General features: G+C 38.4%; 2 protein-coding genes across 4 annotated transcripts in view; one reads left to right on the forward strand and one right to left on the reverse strand.

Moving 5' to 3' along the window:
* Window positions 1–11,199, reverse strand: part of zfyve16 (zinc finger, FYVE domain containing 16) — a 28,237-nt gene extending 17,038 nt beyond the window's left edge. For all 3 annotated transcript variants that reach the window (XM_067397361.1, XM_067397360.1, XM_067397359.1), the window contains exons 1-4: window positions 11,055–11,199; window positions 10,118–10,231; window positions 7,228–9,188; window positions 4,679–4,775 (exon numbers count right to left, since the gene is read on the reverse strand). In XM_067397361.1, the coding sequence (XP_067253462.1) occupies window positions 4,679–4,775; window positions 7,228–9,188; window positions 10,118–10,187 (2,128 nt within the window). In that variant the 5' untranslated portion in view covers window positions 10,188–10,231; window positions 11,055–11,199. The remainder of the gene's footprint in view (window positions 1–4,678; window positions 4,776–7,227; window positions 9,189–10,117; window positions 10,232–11,054) is intronic.
* A 2,765-nt stretch (window positions 11,200–13,964) lies between these two features.
* The window catches only part of LOC137028278 (uncharacterized), a 30,920-nt gene continuing 20,417 nt past the window's right edge, over window positions 13,965–24,467 (forward strand). Inside the window, exons 1-7 of the mRNA XM_067397051.1 lie at window positions 13,965–14,162; window positions 14,857–14,942; window positions 17,496–18,646; window positions 19,702–19,737; window positions 20,233–20,384; window positions 20,467–20,638; window positions 21,402–21,452. Of these exons, the coding sequence (XP_067253152.1) occupies window positions 17,534–18,646; window positions 19,702–19,737; window positions 20,233–20,384; window positions 20,467–20,638; window positions 21,402–21,452 (1,524 nt within the window). The 5' untranslated portion in view covers window positions 13,965–14,162; window positions 14,857–14,942; window positions 17,496–17,533. The remainder of the gene's footprint in view (window positions 14,163–14,856; window positions 14,943–17,495; window positions 18,647–19,701; window positions 19,738–20,232; window positions 20,385–20,466; window positions 20,639–21,401; window positions 21,453–24,467) is intronic.

The raw sequence follows: 24,467 nt of genomic DNA on the forward strand, positions 1-24,467 counted from the left end.
GATCACAGGAATAAATTACACTTTACTATATATTATTTGAAATTGTAATAATATTTCAAAACATTGCTTTTTTATTGTATGTTTGATCAAATAATTGCAGACTTGGTAAACAAAAGAGACTTCTTTTAAAAACAAAAGATTCCAAACTTTTGAACGTTAATATATTTTATATATATATATATATATATATATATATATATATATATATATATATATATATATATATATATATATATATATTACACTGTACACTCAGGTTTAAAATAAATTTAAAATGTTATTTTAAACCAATTAAAAATTGTTGACCTGTGGTAAACCAAGTTATGATCAAAGTCCAAAGTACAGACCTTGTTCAGCTGAGTCACAATCTAATAAATCCAAAACATCAAGTGTTTACAACACCACGGGCTTGGCGTCTTTACCAGAGAGCATTGAGCATCAATCACAGCAAGTTGTTATTAAAGTGACGGGCAACGAGCCACCAAACCGAACTCACAGGACGTCCAGTGCAGACCACAGCCCAGTGTGCTGACATCCTCTTCAACCATGAGTCAGTGCATTACGTTGATTAAGGCTCATAGATGCTCATCGACCTGATTACACTGGCACTGCCTGTGACACCCACAAACATGTCAGCTAGAAGCACAAACGCCAAAATATGCTGGCTCATGGCGAAAACGGCTACGACGACAAGACAGATGGGAATCGTGAAGCCAAGAAACCGCAGGACGGAACGTCCTTGAGTATTTGGAAATTCACACTGGAACAACTAAAGATGCTGCAAAAAAGTTAAAAACTTAAAAGAGTTAACAAAATAAAGCCACTGAATGATCAAATGCAGACTCAGTTCACTAATATCCTAAGCTTACCTCATCCCAATTTAACTCCACCCCAAATTCTCTTCCAGGTTAATCACGGGTTGCATGTTAGTGTCCCAGGACGGCGTTAGTGTGCACCGAGCGAAGGAGGAAGTGTCCATCTTGCCGATAAGCGAGAGAGAGTCCGCGAGTGACTGAGATAGAGGGCGCATCCTTGAGCCTCTCTCATCCCGGATGGGGCGCAGCTCACTTCCGCAACCTCACACTGAGCTCTCGTCTGTCCTGGACCAGGATCCAGCCCTGAGAATATCACTGGCTCCGAGTGCAAGCTCAGTCCGTCACACACACGCACGAGGTCGTATTAAATGGCTGCCCTGGGCTGAGAGTGGTGACAAACCCTCCTTTCCTGAAATGTGTGCTGTGCTGAAGACAAGATGTGTGTGTGTGTGTGTATGTGTCTAACTCGATTCCTCAAGCCGGAGAGTGAATGAGAGAGAGAGTGTCACGTATACTGCACCAGGTGGGTCCTGTACACACACACACAAACACACACTCAAGGACATGCACCAGTGCCCTGGCTCCACCCAGCCCTGCACCAAACCCTGAGAGAGCTGGCTGGCGACTGACGCTCTGTGATGAATGTCCTTTTTAATGTGCAAATGGACCGCACGCTCGGCCACACACCGTGTGCCAACCTCTTTTTATAGACCAACCAGGACCAAAAAAAAAAAAAAAAAAACTAAAGCCTTGAAAAATAAAGCCTTGATTTTCTCTATTAAATCAGTCCTTGAAAAATAAAAGAGCTTCAGATGTTTTGCCCACAAAAAAAGTTTGCCACAAATTAAAACGCAAAGTGCTCCATGAGCCAGTGTTGTTATTTTCACCTAAAACTAATAACTAATAAGCTGAAATAAATAAAATACAAATAATATAGCTGCGAGCAGCAATTATTGGGGTACAAGTGCTTTAAGGCCTTTAAGCACATACGTAAAAAGGTATTATGTTTTAATAAGCAAGCCTGTAACCATGTTGGTCATACATGGAAAAGACCATTTACAGCTTTTTTTTAACAAGGTTGAGCTAAAAACCAAGGACAAGTTCACCAAAGTTGGTTTTCAAAATAATCTCCAATTTTTAACAAACAATTCGATGGACAGCAGCTGTCCTAGAGGCAAAGTTGTTCAGAATGAGGAGTTCTACCATGTGTATGAATATCGTTTCCAAAAAATTGTGTGATACACAATCCTTTAAGGCAGGAACACACCAAGCCGACGGTCGGCCGTCAGGCAGTTTTTGTTCATTGGCCGGCTAAGTTGGTTTGGTGTGGCAACTTTGGACCCAGACACTGCCGACGTGAGTCAACCCCACAGTCTGCTTTCATCGCCACTAGTTCGTCGACATCGGCTTGGTGTGTTCCTGCCTTTACGCACATGAAAAATGTGAAGGCGCCCCCCGGTGGCCGATTTCTTTCAAATTTCTCACAGGCCTCTAGAGCCACGAGACAAACAGGCTCAGTGAGTTTCATTCCGATCAGCCTCCATTAACCTTGTCTGATAGTTGCTCAATCTTTATTGGCAGATGTCCATGTTTTTTGAGATGCGTCAGTGTCCTCATAGACAGTAATGGCACCTCAGACAAAGACATTGCATGCCAATTTTCAAGTCAATTGGACTAACGGTGAAGTAGTCATAGCCGCTTACAAGGGTTTTTTTGCCATTGTAGCGCCACCAAATGGCCAGTTGCCGCGTCCTCTTACATAGGTGTGCCGAGTTTGGTGAAAATATCTCATTCCATTCTTGAGTTATAGCCATTTTAGTAAAAGTGGCTCCACCCACTTCTAATGTTTTGGCGGCCCTTGGGGACAATGAATCAAAACTTCAACTTTTTTATTGACAATCAGACTCCAGAGAATGACACTACACTGGTTTGGTTCAGATCAGGACAAAAACCTAGGACAAGTTTGCAAAAGTAGATTTTCCTAAAAATCCAAAATACTCCAAATACCCATATTAAGTCAAGGATTCCAACGATATAAGACACTTGAGCCTATGCCTAACGGTTCAGGAGTTATTAGCCAATTTGTACTTCTCACCGCTGTAGCATCCCTGTCAGGCCGATCAGGTGACGTTGTAGATGGTGTGAGTACTATCAGCCCTCAAAGTTTCAAGTCTCTACAACTCTTATGGTTTGGTCTGCCCAATCACTTTTAGGGGAGAATGCCGATCCTTGACGATCCATTACATTACAACTAAGAAAATCAATGTCACCTTTCATTTAATTTAAAAAATAAATAACTTTTGCATTAAAAGTATGAAAAAGCATGAAAGTATAGATATAAAAGTGTGGTTATAAATTAAATGGGGAATTCACTGTTGACAAGATGGGCTTTTAAGAGACTGCATAACTAGAGAAAATGCCATTCCCTTTTTGCCAAAAACTTTAACACCCATTTGTCAGACTTGCTGACAAATAAACAGGTATATCTGTGTGCAAATCACACAGAGAAAGAATGTGACATTGTAATAATGCAAACCTGGTTGAAAACCGGCAAACTTATCCTTTAAGTGAAGTTTTTTATTGATTACATGAAAACTGCCTGTTGTCTATCCTTTGACGAGCAGCAAAATTTTACCCTTTTTTACAACATCTGACTAACATCTAAAGCGATCGACTGCAGTTTGTTTTTCCTCATGTGCGTAGAATTAAAAAAACTTCTAACTATAACGAAAACTATAGTGCCCAAACTAATACAGCACGCTTCAGTGATACATTATGAACAATCACAGAGTGCAAACTAAAGGGATAGTTCACCCAAAAATGAAAATTATCCCATGATTTACTCACCTTCAAGCCATCATCTGTGTATATAGAGTAACCCCTGATGCAACGTATGTCGTAGGATGTAGGAGTATTGTAAGTCTCTCGTGGTTCAAACAAATAGGGCTGTGCAACAAACTGAAGCTCCTCTTCTCTTATATCAAAATCCTCCGACATTTCTCTTTTAAAAACGTTTTAGACTTCTAATTCATGACCGGTGTTTTGTTTTGCTCTATCCTCTGCGCTTCATGCGTCGGATCAGAGGTTACTCTTCCGCCGCAAAACGATGCATACATCCGTCTGCCAAAAGCTAGTTAATTTAGTTAATGAAATTTTAAATATGGATATTTTTCTTACAAAAACCAATCGCTTCACTTTAGAAGGCCTTTATTAAACCCCTGGAGCCGTATGGATTATTTTTATGATGGATGGATGCATTTTTTTTGGCTATACAGCTTGGAAGAACCAAGAGTTTTTTAAATATATCTCCGATTGTGTTCATCTGAAAGAAGTCATATACACCTAGGATGGCCTGAGGGCGAGTAAATTCTGGGATCATTTTCATTTTTGGGTGAACTATCCCTTTAAAAGCAGGCAGAATATTCAAGCTGTCAATGTTTTTCCTCATTCAACACTACAAATGTACAAATCGTTTCTTTGTGTTATCCTTACAGTTGTGGTATAGACTCCACTATTCTCTTAGAGATTGAACTTTTATAAAACTTTACGGTTACATTTATCATTCTTGATGTGAACTGGCTATTACAGTTTCTGTCTATACAGAACAAAAATACTACTACGATTTCACAGTAATAATGTCCACAAAAGCACTAATTTTATCAACCTAATTTGTGTGGTTCATATAATGCCCCATTTCTACACTGACATGAACTACTGCCACAGATTGTCTGACCTTTAATGTTTGGGTGTTATTATGGTGGATGTTTTAAAGGCAGAGTGCAGTGCATCCACTTAAATATTGAATATTGCAGTAGATTCTATTAAGACAGATAGGAAGCATATTAAAGTGGTTAAGCACTCACCTCTCTGAATGGTAACATGGCAGATGACACAAACCCTGGCCTCTTTGTCCAGATATTTCAGTCTGCATTTACGGTTGCAGCAGCCTGCACAGTACACCTGCAAAACAGACAACATTATTCACTCAAATGCTGGGTAAACGCAGTACTTCATCAAGCATAAACCTGGAGAAAACTCTCTGGTGTCCTTTAGCCCATTTTATTTATTGCCCCAATATGTCTTGAAAACAGCAACTCTGTGCAGCATTTCAAGCGGTAAACTATATCAGTGCTAAAAATACATCCCGCTGACCCGGCAAATCTGCCTCTATATTTAGCACCTCCAGAGGAGAATAAACCCTCCACTGACGTAATGAAAACAAAAGAGACCACACACCAATAAATAAAATGAGTACTTTTGCTGTCTAAGGCAGAGGACTACAGGTTTTAGGCTTTCCTGTGGTTATAAATAGACAAGAACACAATGGCAGGATTGTGTCACAGACCTTTGCTCAAAATCAAGGCAGCTGACTGCATGTTAAATCATCGATTCACACTGCGGTTATTTGCCTTTCACCTCTAAAAGTCAGAACACACTCAACAACTACATTAAGTTACAAAGTCACTTTCAGAACGGAAGCAAACACATTACTGAGCCACTAAGTAAGTTCCTTTATGCAAAATAAACTGACAGGATGAAAGGTTTTTCGTTTGCAATAATGACCGTCTGACTGTACATAACTTGCTTATTATGTGGATACTCACACCATAAATAATAAATGAACATGAAATATTAATTTGAGATTAAACTATTTTGTTATTTGAGAGGAAAGAGCGCAGAGTAATATTGGAGACAAGGAAGCGCTTCTCTGGGACAATGGTCAATTAGACAGTTTAAAACAAGATCATTTAAAAAAAAAAAATCATTAAATAAATAAACAATTGTTCAAAAGTTTGTGGCCAGTAAGATATTTTTTTAATGTTTTTAAAAGAAGTCTCTTCTGCTCACCAAGGCTGAATTTATTTGATCAAAAACACAGTAAAAACAGTAATACTGTGAAATATTATTGTAACTTAAAATAATTTATTTCTATTGTGATATACTTTAAAATGAAATTTATTTCTGTGATGCAAAGCTGAATTTTCAGCATCATTACGCCAGTCTTCAGTGTCACATGATCCTTCAGAAATCATTCTAATATGCTGATTTGCTCCTCAAGAAAAATATTATTATTTGATTATTATCAATGTTGAAAATAGTTGTGCTGCTTCATATTTTTGCAGAAACCATGATACTAATATATATATATATATATATATATATATATATTTATTTATTTATTATTATTTTTTTTACAGGATTCTTTGATCAATAGAAAGTAAAAAAAACAGCATTTATTTGAGATAGAAATCTTTTGTAACATTATAAATGTCTTTACTGTCACTTTGATCAATTTAATGCATCCTTGCTGAATAAAAGTATTAATTTCTAAAATCTTACTGATCCCAAACTTGTGAATAATACTGCAAAATACGCTCGATGTTAAAGTCACTGCCCTGCTGTCCAGAATAAAAGAGGACATCCCAATCGAGTGAAGGGATTTGTGTAAACTTCTAATTATTGTGATACAACATTTGCCTTTGTTTATGAAAGTTTATGAAAGTATCACTCCACAATACAATAGAAGAATAGTATAGGCCTAGTATTTTTATGTTACATTAATCAGTGTCTAGCACACATTCGGATATGGACCAGAAGACATTGCAAATAAATGATATTTAGACAGACTTAAAGAATTTCCAGATCTATACTTGTGCTCTTATTGTTTAAGTTATTTTGCCATTAATGTAAATACACATGTGCAAACAATATACTTGCTCTTATGAATTTATTTTGTTGTTAATAACATTTACAAGCTGTCTCTTTAATACCGCGTGGTTTATATGTATATTGATGCTGATTGGGTTGACATTTTTGACACACCCACCAAACAAGAGAAAACTTATCTCAAACCTGTTGCACACCGTTTCCAGGAAACATGTCGTTCAACCCGGAAAACGTAGCAAAACGTTGCGCACCGGTTTGAGCTTGAACGTGCCCCTGGTTTCTGAAGTGAGCATTTTTGAAGTGGGCGGAGCCGATTGTCACCATCTTGGCAGCATGTCACCGGATAACCGGAAATGGGCAAAGAGGCGGGACGTTGGTGGCGTTGAGACAGCAGACAAACGGCTAGTAGGACAATCCACCTGTCACTCAAGTGGCCACTCCCTTAATTATGCAGAACTTTAAGGCTTAATATAATTAATATAATATAAAACGGGTGAGTTATAAAAAAATTCACCCCCCCTCACAGTTGTCATGAAGGGCAAAATTAGCTATATAGACCAAAACCACAATTTGTACCAGGCTGTAAACATATTTTTTCTGCTGTAAAGTTGGGCATTTTAAAATGGAGGTCTGAGGGATTGACTCTAGCGGCCAGTCAATGAATTTCCGTGTTGGATTCAAGGAAGGTTGCCGCTTGGTGTGCATACATATACTTTGCTGACATACTGAGAGATAACAAACTTACCTTTCCACATGCTCTGCAATGGTGTCTCCTCTTAGTAAAAGTAAATTTTTGCATACAATTCATGCAGTTAGGGGCCTCAGAGTCAGGGACCCAAGGTGGCTGCTTTGATCCCAAACCCTCGGCCTCATGATCTGCCGGATCAACAGATGACTCCCTGTCCTCCAGAGCCTCTCCTGGGTATGGTGGAGGCTCTGAGAGCTCATCATGGCCATAACTGGCTTCATATTGCTGATAAGGAGGTGGTTCACAGTTGTTTTCATCTCGGTTGGGCGAAACTTGCGAGCCATTCTCCACATCGGCTTCAGCATGGCTGCTTCTGTGTCTTTCCGATGGAGGCCGTACAGTTTGGTTGGACAGCTGCTTTGGTCTCGCCCCGCCGTAATTTGTCTCTTGGTTGGGTGAGCTAGCTGACTGAATCTCAACAGGGCTGGTGGTGTTTTCATGGCTAATTGTTTGCGTGGGGTCTGTTCTCAGTGGGCTGCTGTCCTGAGATGAGGAAGAAACGTTTGAACCCTCGCTCTCCTCCAGATATTGAAGTGAGCCATCGCTCTCAGGAGAGGCAAACGTCTCTACTTTACAGCTCTGCAATTCCTCATCTAAAAAGCCATCTCCTTCGACATTTCCGTTAAATTCTGAAAAACCATCGTCTGCGAATTTTTCCGCACCTGTGTCAGAGTCGATTTTCACACCCTGACCCATAAGAAAGGCATCTAGCTCCTCATCCGTGACCATCATCACAGTCTGGTCGCTTTCAGGAAGGTAATCGTTGGCGATACCGAACTCATAGGAATAATTTGGGCTCTCCGAATAGGGTGGAGACGGGTTGCTTTCACACAAATCTCTACAGGTTAGTTTGTCTGTAGGCGAAAAGGTGCGCTTAAAGTTTCTTTCAGGGTAATGGCCCGAGACAGCAGACGCCCTTTCAGGGTTTGACATGATCTGGACTAGTTCAGGTTCATCTTCAGGTGAGGAATCAGGCCTACTGGAGGAGAATGGAGTTACAGCCTCTTCCAACGGAAGAATTAACTCTTCAGCCTCTTGAATTGCTGAATTTATTTCCAGTTCAGCCTCATTTTTGGTTTCTATCACTGCTGCCTTTTGAGGGTCTAAAGACGCCACGAGGGATCCACACATGGATACGGCCATCGGCAAACAAGACAGAGAAGATTCCTTCTCCGAGGAGGGACTTCCAGCTACATCCTCTGGATCTTCAGACAGCTGTGCATCTTTTGAATCAGGCTGGAGCGACACAGCCTGCTCATCTGAAATATCTTCATCTGTAGCAGAAGGAACTGAATTACTAACATCTTCCTCATTCATTGGATTGCATGGAGAATTGTTTTGCTCACTGAAGCTTGATTCTTCAGGACAAGAACTTTCAGTCTGTTTGCACTCCAAAGATGTGATGCTAGTTGATCCATGAGGATCACTAAAGGCCGGTATTATGACATCCAGCAGACTGAAGGAGTTAGAGTTAATCTCAGAGTCATGCTTTGGTAATTCACCAAGGTTGGATTTAGTAAAATCTTCTGGGCAAGATACTACAGGACTGTCAAAGTCCACTAGCAGCTCCTCATTAGTTTCCTTCTCAGGAACATCCAGCTCTTTGAAGTCTTCCTGACTACTTGCTTGCTGGAGGTTTGCAGAACCCGTATCGTTCACCAGGTCACACACAGGCTTCAGTGACCGGTCCGGACATGGCGGAGCCGAACTTTTGATACCTCTGCTATCGACGGAGGACAGGAGGTCCACACCTGTGAGTGGGCGTTCATTTGAATATGAATCTTTTTGGTTTAAGGTAATACTTTGTGATGTAAGTCCATAGTGCAGGGCGTTGACATCTGGGAGTGTTTGTGAGACCTCTGGTACGAAGCTTTGAATGTCCAAATGGTGACCAGAGACGAGCGTAGAGTCGGGACAAGGAGGGCTTGCAAATGTGGCGGGCTTGTTCTCAAGCTCCTCTGAAAACAAGTGAAACATCAAATTAATTTATAATATAGTTAACATGGTAACATCAACCTTAATAAAACTAAAAGATTTTTAATGATATCATAAAAACTGACAATTTTTAACTGCTAGCAGCACACCTTTTTTTATTTCCTTTTTCCCCATCACATATTTTAGTAATCATCACTAATTAGGTATCAATCGAAAGCTTGAACACTCAAAATTTGTCCTGTGAAAACCATATTGAAATTAGACATTGCCTTACAATGGAAATGGTACTTGAAATCATTTTTTGCGGGCTCGTCCACCTAGTGGGAGGTGATTTCAACTTAAAATTTGGAACACAACTTGGTTAAACATTATTAATTTAATAGCCATAAGATCAGACAGTAAGTATTATATATGCTGTCTGAACTTATGGTTATTAAATTAATTATTAGACTTGTTTTATGATATTATAAAACGTTTGAAACTAGCTATAAGATATTATATATATATATTATATTTCTTATAGCTAGTTTCTAAAGTTTATATATATACAGTAATACTATCAAATGTGATCAAAGCTGAATTTTCAGCATCATTACTCCAGTCTTCAGTGTCACATGATCCTTCAGAAATCATTCTAATATGATGATTTGCTGCTCAAGAAACATTTCTGATTATTAATAATGTTGAAAACAGTTGTGCTGCTTCATATTTTTATTATACAACCATTATACATTTTTTTCAGGGTTCTTTTATGAATAAAAAGTCCAAAAGAACAATATTTATTTAAAACAGAATTTTATAAATGTAATATGTGTGTAAATACATCTTGAAGACACTGGTCATTCAAATTTACATGAATTAACCCAAAATGTATTGTTGTGTCCTCACCAACTGAGAAGTGCAAAATGAATATTTCTAACACAATGATATCAGTAAAGCAAACGTTTCAAACCTGCATTAAGTTCAAAGTCATCCAAAAGCTTGTCCAGGTCGCACACAGCAGCCTTAAAATAACTGTCCATCCTAGGACAGGGTACGATACACCTCACTTACCCCTGCAGAGAAACTGGGGCAGTTGGGACAGAAACACAAGTTAAAAATCATACTTTTTTTCCCCCAAATGTAAAACTTCTTCTTATGGAGAATCTGAATAGGTAGTTACAGACACTAGAAACAAATAAACAAGCCGTCCCTAAATAAGAGGACAAATATCTAAGATGAATTATGCATATTGTACAAAACCAAATGTTGCAGAATATTTTCAACATTTGCATTGACAATAACTCTTTCAGATGTTTTGATTTACTGTGAAGTGAAAAATTGAAGTGTTATTTCACCAGGTGCAAATCACAGACATGACAAACACACTGTAAACAACATGTTATAAACAAGGTATTATAAATACAAAAAACAATATATTGAATTAATACACAAAGAATACAGTAACTGTCCATGATTCATCAACGATATCAACGTTTCGAAAGGGCTGTTAATTATCCATCTAAATCAATAGGATATCGTTCACTTTGTGCTTTTTAGACTTATTATTTGGTATAATAATAATACCATTATTTAAATAAGATAAAGGGTCAATAAATACCCATATGAATGTCATTTACCTGCCCACTGCACTTTGCTTTCAAAAACTATGAAAGCGGCATTCAAACTGCTTTAAAACACAATAATTAAACGTTTTTAAAATCTACCCTAAAACAGCAAAAACAAGCCGTAATTAATTATTTTCATAAAGTTATAGTATCTGTCCAATTATCATTAGCAATCTGCTAACTAGCGCCTAGCTGTTAGCGTCTAATCAAACATAAACAAAAAACACACCCCAGTTAACTTGAATATTATTTTTTATGATATCATTCCGCTTCATTGGGTACCTTAATATGTGTCATTGTTCAGCCGTCTTCGTTTTTTCGCTGTATTCAGATGAAATGTTAGTGTATTTCACTGTTAGCAGCTCGCTAATATTTTCTTGTTCCTCACAGTAAATTCCACAGTCGCTTGCGCGAGCGACCATTTCCACCCGGCGCGAGACTCACAGTTTAAAGGGGACGCACACAATTTTTTTTTACTGAAGCATTGTATTTTAGTGCAGTTTGTTAATTTAGTAGGCCTATACTGTTTCAGTAACGGTGTAATGTATAATACTGTGGAAATTTTCTTCACAGAATAACAAAAGGTAATTGCGACTTTTTATCTTACAATTCTTACTGTTTTTTGGTCACAATTGCGAGTTTATATCTCATATTTTGACTTTTTCTAACAATTCTGACAAAACAACTATCAGAATTGCAAGATATATACTCAGAATATAATATAATATAACATAATATAATATAATATACATATAAGCAGAACAAAAATAGGCCCAAAAATCATTCCTTTGAAGATTAAAGGAACACTCCACTTTTTTTGAAAATAGGCTCATTTTCCAACTCGCCTAACTCTCCTAGTTAAATAGTTGAGTGTTACCGTTTTTAAATCCATTCAGCCGATCTCCGGGTCCGGCGGTACCACTTTAGCATAGCTTAGCATAGTCATTGATTAGATCTTTAGCATCTCGTTCAAAAATGACCAAAGAGTTTCAATATTTTTCCTATTTAAAACTTGACCATTCTGTAGTTACATTGATTTTCTAGGCCGATATGGCTAGGAACTATACTCTCATTCCGGCGTAATAATCAATGAGAGTATAGTTCCTAGCCATATCGGCCTAGAAAATCACAACTTTTCATTTTCTGGTCTTAGTACACAATGTAACTACAGAATAGTCAAGTTTTAAACAGGAAAAATATTGAAACTCTTTGGTCATTTTTGAGCAAGATGCTAACGGTCTAATCAGATTCAATGAACTATGCTAAGCTATGCTAAAAGTAGTACCGCCAGACCCGGAGATCGGCTGAATGGATTCGCAAATGGTAAAACTCAACTGTTTAACTCTAAGGGAGTTAAAAAATTAGCCTACCGGTATATTTAAAAAAAAGTGGAGTGTTCGTTTAAGGTTAACCAAACAGTTGATGGACCCAATTGACTTCCATAGTATGAAAAAAAATACTTTGGAAGTCAATGGGGTCCAACGACTGTTTGGTTTCTGACATTCTTCAAAATATTCTTTTATGTTCAGCAGAAGAAAGAAATTCATACAGGTTTGGGGCAACTTGAGGGTGAGGAAATGATGACAATTTTTATTTATAAGTGAACTGTCCCTTTAAGATTCTTCAGCTGTTTTTCAGGGAAAGCTTTTCTAATTCATAATTAATTATTGCCATGAGAAGGTGGGGTGGACCATAACAGACATACTACTTTGCAAAATTTGTGCAGCTTAATAACAGTTTGTGTTTTAGCAGCAAAACACAACGAAAGGAAATGTTTTTTACTAATCATATTTCAGATGTATCTTAAGCTACTCCCCTTCATATCTTCAATTGAGAAATATCTTGTTGCAAAATAGTTTTGTTTTCACCTGTACAACACTACATCCTTGTTTCAAAACAGGTATTGAGCTCATTGGCCTTAATTCTTCCTCTATATTCTTCTTTAGTTCCTCAATTTACTGAATGACAAGTACTTTCTGCGTATCGACTGAAAGTCATTGTCTCTTTGGTTTCCCATGTTTTTTTCAGATGATGTTTGGAAATGAATCACAGTGATAGCACAGGAAGAGATAACTCTTGTTTACACAGTAAACACAGCCAAAACAGCACTTTGTTTTTCCCAGGAAAAGATGCAGAGTGTGCAAGACTTGACCATCCAATCGGCTACTGAATTCCTATGCTGATAATTTGCAAACATGTCAATCATAGAAATTTAAGTACGCAAAGGGGGCTTGCCCATAATATATATATATATATATATATATATATATATATATATATATATATATATATATATATATGTGTGTGTGTGTGTGTGTGTGTGTGTGTGTGTGTGTGTGTGTGTGTGGTTGTAAACCAGTCATAAGTCACACAGGTATATTTGTAGCAATAGCCAAATATACCCCTGTATGAGTCAAAATTATAGATTTTTCTTTTATGCCAAAAATCATTAGGATATTAAGTAGAGATCATGTTCCATTAATTTATTTTATAAATTTACTACTGTAAATATATTAAAAATGTATTTTTGTGAGTGGATATGCATTGCTAAGGACTTCATTTGGACAACTTTAAAGGTGATTTTCTCAATATTTAGATTTTTTTTTTTTTGCACTCTCAGATTCCCGATTTTCAAATAGATGTATCTCGGGCAAATATTATCCTAACAAACCATACATGAATGGAAAGCTTATTTATCCAGCTTTCAGATGATGCATACATCTCAATTTCAAAAAAATTACCCCTATGACTGGTTTTGTGGTCTAGGGTCACACACACAAACACACACACACACACACACACACACACACACATAGTTGATTGAAGCTGGCATGGGGAACAACATCTCCACCCTCTGATTTGATTAGAAATGAGAAATGACATCACTGAAGAGGAACCAAAAACTATTCCTAAGTCATACACATAATTTATTCAAAATATCTTTGTTTATTTTTAGCAATTTATTCTATTTTTCTATAATGTATATACTAATATATATATATATATATATATATATATATATATATATATATATATATATATATATATATATATATATATATATATATATACTGTACTTTATACCTGTCCGTGATACCGTGATAAAGATCATGCAAATGATGTCACCTGGGAGTCTGCGCATTATCAGCATGATGCCATTAGTCACCAGTTTCAGTCAGTGCCGTCTTTACAATCAGCGAGAAGAGGAAAAAATTTTCTAATGATTTAGTAGAACAGATCAAAGTTTTATCTCCCTCTTCAGGTAAAGTCTTCAAGTGTCTGCTGACGTCACACTCAGGGATAGGCTGCGTCACGTGGTACAACTTTCCAAACCTGTGTGTTTCCCGAAAAAAAGTCTAGAGGAACAAAAACCCTTTGATAGTGGAAAAGGTAAGACGAAACCATCCTTAAAGTTCATTATTTAATCTTTACGTATAATACCCTTATGTAGCACAAAAATACGCGACACTTCTGATCGTTGTTGTATTAGTATAACCTAAACACATCTGTCTGTCAGTGCTGTTGTTGTCATGTCGTTACTAAACGTTTTTCTAATGCCTTATATTTTAAACATGTCTTAAATAAAGCAGATGTCTTAGTTTATAGAGTGGATATACTCACTATTTAGAATGATTAACAATCATTTATACTTCGCTGACCTGTTGATCCCGCGGTGTTTTTCTTAAACGCGCGTTCACTGCACTGCAACATTGTTTCAATTTAGAATGGAATGTCTGAATAGATTCTTTGTAGAATTGTAAATGGCGCGAACGTTTTGTATTATTCAGTATTGGTAATTAGTTAGATTGCTGAATTGCTGCCAGCAACACACCAAAAACGATTACCATGTTCCTGTACTATGGTAATTATATATATTTTGCATGTAATTATTACCACTCTGAGGTCTGAAAAACATGGTGCCCCCAAACCACTTTGGAGACTGTTACTTTTTAGTACTTTTTTTGTTGTTGTTAGTGTCATATGATGTACATACAGGTATTTTTGGCTTTTCATTAATGTGTTGATTGCTTTTAATAATATATATCTTTTTTATTTTTGTACACCTCTTGTTATTGCCTTTCAGGCCTTTGAATTCACATTCATCCAATGAAGCTTTACGCACTGAACTCGAGGCCAATGTAAGTCTTGCTGAGTGACTGCGTGTGAAAGGTATTCTATAAAATGTATTTTGTTTTTCCTTAATTGTAATACTTGTTATACTTTTCTCTCATTAGGTAAACTATGCTTAAGGAAGAACATAACATGGAGATTGTTGTTTTCCTTATTTTATGCTGTTGATGCAGAGTTAGTAGTGTATGATTACCCAATCAGACATCTAGTGCTTGAACAGGCATGTTCATTTCTCTCTGTGGTTGTCTTGATTCTATCTCTACCTCTGTGGGTTTAGCTAGTAATGACGGGTTACTGTTACAGTCGTCGCTATGTTCAGGTTACAGAGTTAGACTGACTGACCTGGGGAGCACCTGTGTCCGAGAACATTATTCTACATAGATCAATATAAAAACACTTTCTCTGGAATGCCCTGGCCAATCGCAGCATTGCATGGTTAAATATTATTGTATCATTTTTACACTTTACGTCCTGATTAGTGGTTGACCAATATGGATTTTTTTAATGACCAATGCCAATACCTTGGAGAGCAGGGTGGCCGATATAAAGACAATATTCTACTATTTTATTTGGATAACATGCATCACAATGGCTGCTGACAAAATTTAGATTTATTTGTACAATTGCTGCAGTGAAATTAGATTACATATTTACTCATTTAGAAATAATAAATTGTAACATGGATCAGTATGAAACATAATTTGAACTTGATAAAATATATATATTTAATATAAACAGAGTTATGCTTTAGCAACTTCTTGATTAGTTAACAACATGAACAAAAGGAAGTAAACACTAACCAACAGAGAACTCAGTAATCTGATAAGTGTGTGCGGACTTGGAATCACATTTTCTCATATAAAGATTATGCGATGCTAATTTTACATACAGTACACAGTGACGTATGACATGAATATGATGTAGCAAACTGGATATACTGTAGCACAGCATAGTTTGAAGTCAAGGCTTTAAAGGCACAATATGTAAAATATCCAAAAACCATTATAACAATGTTATATATTTTGCTGACTTGTGTACTTGCATTGTCCAAAATGTTTCCAAGAATGTTTAAATCCGGACAAATAAGTAATTTTAACCAGGACACGGACCATGCAATACCTGCATTACCCTCGATTTCCGGTTTTATTTTGTAGAAACCATGGAAACACCAAAGACGTTTTTATATATTATGTGTTTGGAGCAACTGTTTGGATACATTCATCGACAGAAAACGAATCATGTTATATAGCTCAACACAGTAAGTCTTACTGTTTAAATCTCATTTTCTTGATTTACCGTGAGTACCATGTTTTACCATGACTAATATCGATCTAGTTTACTGTAGTGTGCAACAAGTGTCTCATAGCAGTCACCGAGTGAACACAGAGTTGCATTATAACAGCTTTCAACACACAAATATATCTAATATGATAAACAGCGCTGCGTTACCCCACAAGCGGAAGCATAATAAAATGATTCTTTTCCACTGGCTGTAGACGTGAAGACAACATCTCCCATGATTCTGCAAAATCAAGGCGTCATCAAGCTAGGCCTTTGTTTTGAATAAGCGACCTCTAGCGGCAAAAATTTACATTGTGTGGCTTTAAAGATTGCGCTTGCATCAGTGCGCATGTGCTGCCTTTCTTAGCACTGTCAAAATAAAAGTCCTGTCACTGTCAAAATAAAAGCTGCTTCCGACACTTATCAGCCCAACAGAATAACTTGTCAGCCATTACAGATCATTTAAAAATGCCAAATATTGGCTAATATATCGGCCTTGGTGATATATTGTTCAACCATTAGTCCTGATCACCATGTCAAATTTTTATTTAGCAAAAATAGCCAACTGACTATTCATTATATTACTTAAATATTGTGTACATACACTCAATACATAATTTTTCATCCCTTTAAGACACTGTTGCTCCTCAGGAATTTGTTTCTTGTATCTCCTCTTGGTATCCTAAATGATGATTATTCATTTTAATGGCCTTTTATCTGCTTTGGAGAAGGTTTTTGCATAATATCTTCATGCTTTAGTTTTCTTTGGTGCTCTTTCACTTGAATAGAACACTTGCATTTCTTACACCACAAGTGTATTTATCCTAAAATCATCAAGATTACCCTTAGTTGGTAAAAACCAACATGCAAGCAGCAATTTTGCATACTTTGCTACAGTTTCTGTAATATTTACATGCTCTAGCACACAATACCCCGTCTATAATAGCGGTTCTCAACTGGTTTTGCTTCAGGAAACAGATTTTACATTAAACATCAACTGATAACCCAAAACTGTACCAGAATTGATATAGAAGCAGAAATGTAATTAATATAACAGTGTTTGATTTAGTGCACTTCCTTTCACATCAACAACAAAAGTTATGTGAATGGGCATGTTCAAAAGTTAATTTTGTTATCCTAACTTTGCAAAATAGATATCTATTTTGTAATATCTAGTCAGTTGCATTGTACAAAAAAGACCTGTCACCAATTTTTGGCTCACGAACCACCAGTTAAGAACCACTACTCCACAAGAACAAAAACCAGTTTCCTAGATCTTTTCTTAAGCCTGTTTACTTCATGTTGCTCTAGGGATAATTGCATTCCTCACTCGGCCTTGTGCCTGAAACATGCTCCACTACAACGATGTTCCCAGAGGCTCGCTTCCGAGTCTTCACGGCTTGGCTGATCACAGGACATCTGAGTCTTTAAGCTCCGAACCACTTCCACCACCTCCCCTACCGGACCAACCACCAATAGGCCCTGAGTTTGACCCCAGCGGAAGCGACAACGAGGACTCTGCCATCGACATCAAACCCGTCCACCGCTTCATCCCAGACTCATGGAAGAACTTCTTCAGGTCCAGCAGCAGAAGCAGCAAGTTGAAGTCAATGTTGGGGTCGAGCAGCAAGAACGCCACCACTGACGGCATTCGCTGTTCACCTCCGCAGTCTCCGTCACTTCCCGGCTCGTACCGCGACCAGTACGGTGGATCCGGAGGAAGTTATAACTCGCGTAAAGAGCGTGAGGCAATGCTGTTGGGCAACCCTGTGGAATCGTTTGACGGCCGTACAGTGCACACAGCTTTGACATACAGTGAAAAAGTCGAGGAATACAACCAGCGCTACTCCTACATGAAGTCTTGGGCTGGACTTTTACGTATCCTTGGTTGCGTTGAGCTGCTTCTGGGGGCGGCGATTTTTGCATGCGTATGTGCTTACATTCATAAAGACAATGAATGGTATAACATGTTCGGATACTCGTCACCTGGTGGGTTTTCTGGAGGAGGTTACGGAGGTTCTTATGGAGGCTCTTATGGAGGCGGTTATGGCAATACTTACTACACCGGACCCAAGACGCCATTCATCCTGGTGGTGGCGGGATTGGCATGGATAGTGACTGTTATCATGCTTGTCTTGGGAATGACCATGTATTATCGAACTATCCTTTTAGACTCAAATTGGTGGCCCTTAACGGAGTTCTTCATAAACCTGGCTCTTGCGCTCCTGTTTTTGGCAGCTGGTTGCGTGTACGTGAATGACACTCTACGAGGTGGACTCTGCAGCTATCCGGTCTTCAATAATGGCATTAATGGTGCGTTCTGTCGCACGGAGGCTGGACAGACAGCGGCTATCATTTTCCTGTTCTTCACCATGATCGTGTACTTGATCGGAGCCATAGTGTGTCTGAAAATGTGGCGGCACGAGGCAGCTCGGCGACTACGGGAACGGAATGGGCACGAGGTGAGATTTTCTGCCCAGATTACTTCAAACCTTAAGTTAATTTATGTATTTGTTCTTATTTTCAGTGGATGATTTCTTAAGCTTGATTTGGTTGAGATTTGTTAGGTGGTCGGATAAACGTAATCTAAGCAGAACCAGCACACTTAAAGGATTAGTCCACTTTCAAATAAAATTTTCCTGATTATTTACTCACCCCCATGTCATTCAAGATCTTTCTTTCGTCAGTCGAAAAGAAATGAAGGTTTTTGATGAAAACATTCCAGGATTGTTCTCCATATTGTGGACTTCAATGGACTCCAAACGGTCGAAGTTCAAAATTACAGTTTCAGTGCAGCTTTAAAGGGCTTTAAACGATACCAGACGTGGAATAAGGGTCTCATTTTCGAAAAAAATACAACTGTATATGCTTTATAAGCACAAATGAACACCTTGTACGTGCTTCCGCTTTCCGTATTCCGTAACTTTTGTAGAACACGGAAAGCAGAAGCACGTGCAAGGCGTTGATTTTTGTTTATAAAGCATATACAGTTGAAAATGGCCAATCGTTTCACAAGATAAGATCGTTTAAAGCCCTTTGAAGCTGCACTGAAACTTTTATTTTGACTTTCAACGTTTGGAGTCCATTGAAGTCCACTATATGGAGAATAATCCTGGAATGTTTTCATCAAAAACCTTCAATTCTTTTTGATTGAAAGACATGAACATCTTGGATGACATGGGGGTGAGTCAATTATCAGGAAAATTTTATTTAAAAGTGGACTAATCCTTTAATCTGAGTTTTTGTCCTAATTAGCAGTGAACATGATGTTTTGTTGGTCACATGGTTTCTATTTCTGTTATGTACTATATACTAAACCCGTGTTACTTTGTATATAGTACTTACTGTTTTTTATTTTATTCTAATTATTGAGATAATAAATATATAAAATATACCTAGTGTATATTATAGCAGTTAATCTTGAGGTGTTATTGCCAGTATCTTCATTGTTCTAATTAAATATAGTTGCAAAAATTAATAAAACAACAACTGAATCACCTCTACTTCTGTTTTACAGATGCTGCCAAGAGATTCTCCTGCTGATGTGCATTTGGCAAGTATTTTAGCTCTGTTCATTTTCATGTTTACCCATGGTGCATTGCTCTCTGATATATAACTTCAATGCACAGTATAGCAATGAAATTAATAATTTTAGTCAGTTATGCTCTTATTTTAGATGACTAATAAGTGTTTCCTTGATTCACTCACAAGCAGACATTTCTATTGCCGGTTTACGTTAGCATACTGGAAACTTATTTTGCAACTATAAGAAATTGATTTAAAGATTTAAGTGCATCTTGATTCCAGATGTTATTTGATTATTCCTTAGGTAATTTACTACCATCCATTTACCTTCCTCTGTGATTGACAGCAGCAAACAAGATCTAGAATGAAACCTTACAGAATAGAGCGCTGCAGTGACAAAAAAAAAAAAAACATTATGATTATCCATTGACTTTTGGATTATTGCAAAACACAAGCTTTGGGAGCAACAAAAGTTTATGATTCTTACCTTTGTTCATCATGATCATCCTCTTCAATGCTATAGGTTGTTGATGGACCAAGGGAGCCAATGTCTGTCTCAGGGCCGGTACATCACACACACGCTGCCGCCCCTGCCATCTCCAAGCCCAAAATTGTGAAAGGGTATATTCCAGCTGGACACACTCCTAAACCTGTGATCATGCCAGACTACATCGCGTGAGTACCTGCTTCACAATCAGACAGAAAACTCACAAAAGGGTATTTTATGACCTTGATATACTTTTATCTTTCCCTGCAGTAAATATCCAGCCATTCGAACCGACGATCAGCGGGACCAATATAAAGCCGTGTTTAATGACCAGTATTCTGAGTATAAAGAGCTCCATGCAGAAGTTCAAGTGATACTGAAGAAGTTTGATGAAATGGATGTCATGATGCAGAATTTACCGCAAAACCCCACCAGTCACATGGTCAGTTGATATTCACTTTTACTACTCTCTCTGTCCTTTGTGAATGCTTATATAAAGGAATTTTATTATGAATACATCAACAAGGCATCACGCTGTAAAAATTATTTTTCGAAGGTGTAAGTAAAACAAAGATTATTGGAGTACGTTTTACAAAAAAAATACTATTTTAGTCTTTCTGCTTCAAAATTTCATGTTTAATTTAATGTGCTACTTGCCAGGTGTTTTTATTATTATTATTATTTGTAAAATTTCTAAGTAAATCCTACTGTACACCATTTTTTCCCCAGTGATTTTCATATGGAAAATCTATTTTTTATTCTCAATTTTTGCAGTATGTTTCTTAAATGTTCCCTGTTGGACGTTAGAACAACATTTAATAAATGTTTTGATGCTTCATCTTTAGAAATTTTGTGAATTTCCACTTTTCAAAGTAAAAACTTCATAAATGCCACAGGAATGAATGTGTGCTTACTTGGGTTGCAGCTTTCAAGTAAATGATTTTACCTTAAATGTGATCATGTTATTAAATCTTTTTATTTTCCTCTTCTCTAGCTTGTTTCCTAAATCTAGTTGTCTAATAACCCTGGCATTGCATATTAAAAAAAAATTGTTTGCTCTTTGACGAGTTGCTTTTGTTCCTTTTTTTTTTTAAGTTGCTTTATGTAAAAGCTTCTGCTAAATGCATAAATGTAAATGTAAATCATGTATTGCAGAACCTTATTCTAGTCTTCTAAAAAAAAAATTCTCCCATTTTCTATCTTAGGAGCGTGAACGCATCAACAAAATCCTGCAGGAATATCAGCGGAAGAAGATGGTGAGTTATTGACGTCCATTCTGAGAGTGCTTTGAGAAAACATACCCGCTGTAAATATCTAGTGGCCATTAAAACTGCATTGTGCATTATTTAATTAAAGCTCATTTATTTTATTAATATTATTTTTAAATTATTAAAAAGGATTTATGTCAAAGGAATTATTTACTTTTTGTTTGTTTTTTGTTTTTTTCATTTAACCCTCTGGTGCTCTTTTTTTTATTTTATTTCAGTGAAATGAATGCTAAAATTAAACTGTATTTTAGTTTGATAATGTTTTTTATTTAATATTTTGTATTTTTAGGGTATTTTATGATATATTTATATTTATGCAGTAGTTATAATCCATTTATTCACTTTTTTTATTCCATTTATTCACCTGAAAATGAAATTTCCAACTTAAATTGTCATAAATCATAAATCTTAATCTTAAGACTTAAGTTTGGTCTTTTTTTAAAGACAACACTTGGCAGATTTTTGCTGAAGTAAAAAAAGTAAAAACAAAACAAAAACAAAAAGTCATAGAATTGTACGTTTATTGTAATGAAAAATGCTGAAAAATACTATTTTTTAATTTTTATATGAAATATGTATTCTAAGACTGGCATACTCCTTTATATATATATATATAATATATATATATATATATATATATATATATATATATATATATATATATATATATATATATATATAATTTTTTTTTTTTTTTTTTTTTCCAAAACAAGTTTTACTCTAAAACTGAGAGAAAATTGAAGCCATAAATCTAAACAAATTGTGTTCCAAATTTGAGCTTGATATCACAAAAATTAGCTTTCCGTAAAATTTTTTATGTCCATGTTTCTTTTTTATGTTTACATAGCAAGTGCCGAAACCTTTCCCAAGTTTCGTATCGTTCCAATTAAGTAAAACATTCTAAAAAACAAAAAAAACAAACAGTTTTTCGGAAAAAGTTTTTCAGTCAAAAATAAGTGAAGAGCACCAGAGGGAATTGTGTCACTGGCAGCATCATACATAAGCTAGATGTGAAAACTATGTGATTTTGATTGTCATACTTTTGTTTTGATGGCTAAATGTTAAAAATATTCCACATTTTACATTCATGAGGGTCAGGTTGCTATTCTTAAAATTTAATATTTAAACCATGCACAAGTGTACACTTGACAAAAGTAAATGGTGGTAATTTGATTATACTTTCAGCTATAAAAAGTGTAGCACTCTCAGCTCAGATTAACACATATTACCATATTTAAATCCTTTACACAGAGATCTGCTGCTTTTTTCCCCAAAAAAATCAGTGTAAAAAGTCTGCAGATACTGTGTGGGCCTGTACAGGCCAGTAGGTTCCCTTTCGATACTTCACTCGTACTGCGTATGGGGAAAGGTCTCCCTTTTTCCCCGCTGCTGAAGCCTTTTTCAATAACGCAGTGTAACTGCACCGTCATTGGTTCACTCATAGACAAGTTGTTGAACCAATGGCGGCGCGGCATAGCTGCGCGGCCTATGGCGACAAAGCGCGCGAATATTCCCGCCGAAATGGGCGGGGTATAGGGCTATATAAGCAGGCGTTTCGCCATAGGATTTCAGTGTTTTCTCCTTCAGCGACGACATCTACTTCTCTTCGCTGATCTCCGCCTGAAGCCGAAGAAGCTCGCCGCCTTCTGCTCTCGCCGCCGTCTGAAGAGGCTCCCGCAGCGGACTCGCCTGGACTCGCCGGTGGAAGAAAGCGCCGGCGCCCTCGCGGACTGCAGCTTCTAGCGCCGTCGCCGAGCCGCCGCCTCCCGCTTCCCGCTTCCGGCCGCTTCCTGTGCGTCCCCTGCCGCCATCCGGCGCGCCGCCTGAGAGCTTCATCCGCGGCTTAAACGCCGCTCTAAAAGAGCGATTTCCAGCGGTTTTCACCGCTTTAAGAGCTTCCGCGGCCCTCGCCGCTCTAAAAGAGCCACCCAATTGCCGTTTTCACGGCAGCGGCGTCTCACGATGCCCCGCCACTCATGTGGTACTTGCAGGGCCCCCCTGCACGACGACGATGGACACAGCGAGTGTGTCGCTTGCCTGGGCAAGCCCCACGCAGACGGCGCGCTCGCTGGAGACTCATGCCCGCACTGCGAGTGTATGAGTCTCGCTTCCCTGCGCTCGCGGGTCGCCTTCTTCACTGAGGGCGATCTCGCCGCTCGCGCCCTCCCGTCTCCTTCCTCCCGCGGTCCGGCGAGGAAAAGACAGCGGGGTAGAGCGACTCAGCGCCAGGAGTTGAGCGAGCTCACGCCGGCCCAGCCCCCGCGTGCCTCGCCCTCTCCTCCCAGGGAACTCTCTCCAGTTCTGTTCTCTCGCCCTGAGCAGCGTCCCTCCGCAGAAGCGAGTGACCTCGTCTCATTCGGGGGAACAGACGACGAACAAGACGACTCCATGTCTCTTGCGGCTTCCGAAGCGGAAGGATGGGCTGGCGAGCCGGAAGACCCCGCTCCACCGCCTCCCTTGGAACCCATCGAGCATGGCCAGGGCATGGATGCCGAGCTCTTCCGCATCCTGTCTAGAGCCGTTGAAGAGCTGGACCTCGAGTGGGCCCCTCCAGAGGAGCCGTCTCGCAGCCGCCTGGACGAATGGTTTCTGCCAGGCCGCCGCCAAGCACCTCGCCAGCGTTCAGCGCCCTTCTTTCCTGAGGTCCACGAAGAGCTGACGAAGTCGTGGCGCGCTCCTTACTCTGCCCGCCTCCACACTACGCACCGCTCCGCCCTCACCGCCGTCGACGGCGCCGAGGAGAAGGGATACGAGCGCTTGCCACCCCTAGATGAAGCGGTGGCTGCTCACCTCTGTCCTCCCGCGGCTGTGGGTTGGAAGACGAAGAGGGCCCTTCCTTCCAAGCCCTGTCGGACCACCTCTACTCTGGCTGGACGGGCTTACACCTCGGCGGGCCAAGCTGCCTCTGCGCTCCACACCATGGCCATATTTCAAGCATTCCAGGCCAAACTCCTCCGCTCTCTGGATGAGTCTGGAATCGACGCGCCAGCCTTCAAAGATCTC

The sequence above is a fragment of the Chanodichthys erythropterus genome, chromosome 10, assembly GCF_024489055.1.
Source record: "Chanodichthys erythropterus isolate Z2021 chromosome 10, ASM2448905v1, whole genome shotgun sequence".
NCBI classification, from domain to species: domain Eukaryota; kingdom Metazoa; phylum Chordata; class Actinopteri; order Cypriniformes; family Xenocyprididae; genus Chanodichthys; species Chanodichthys erythropterus.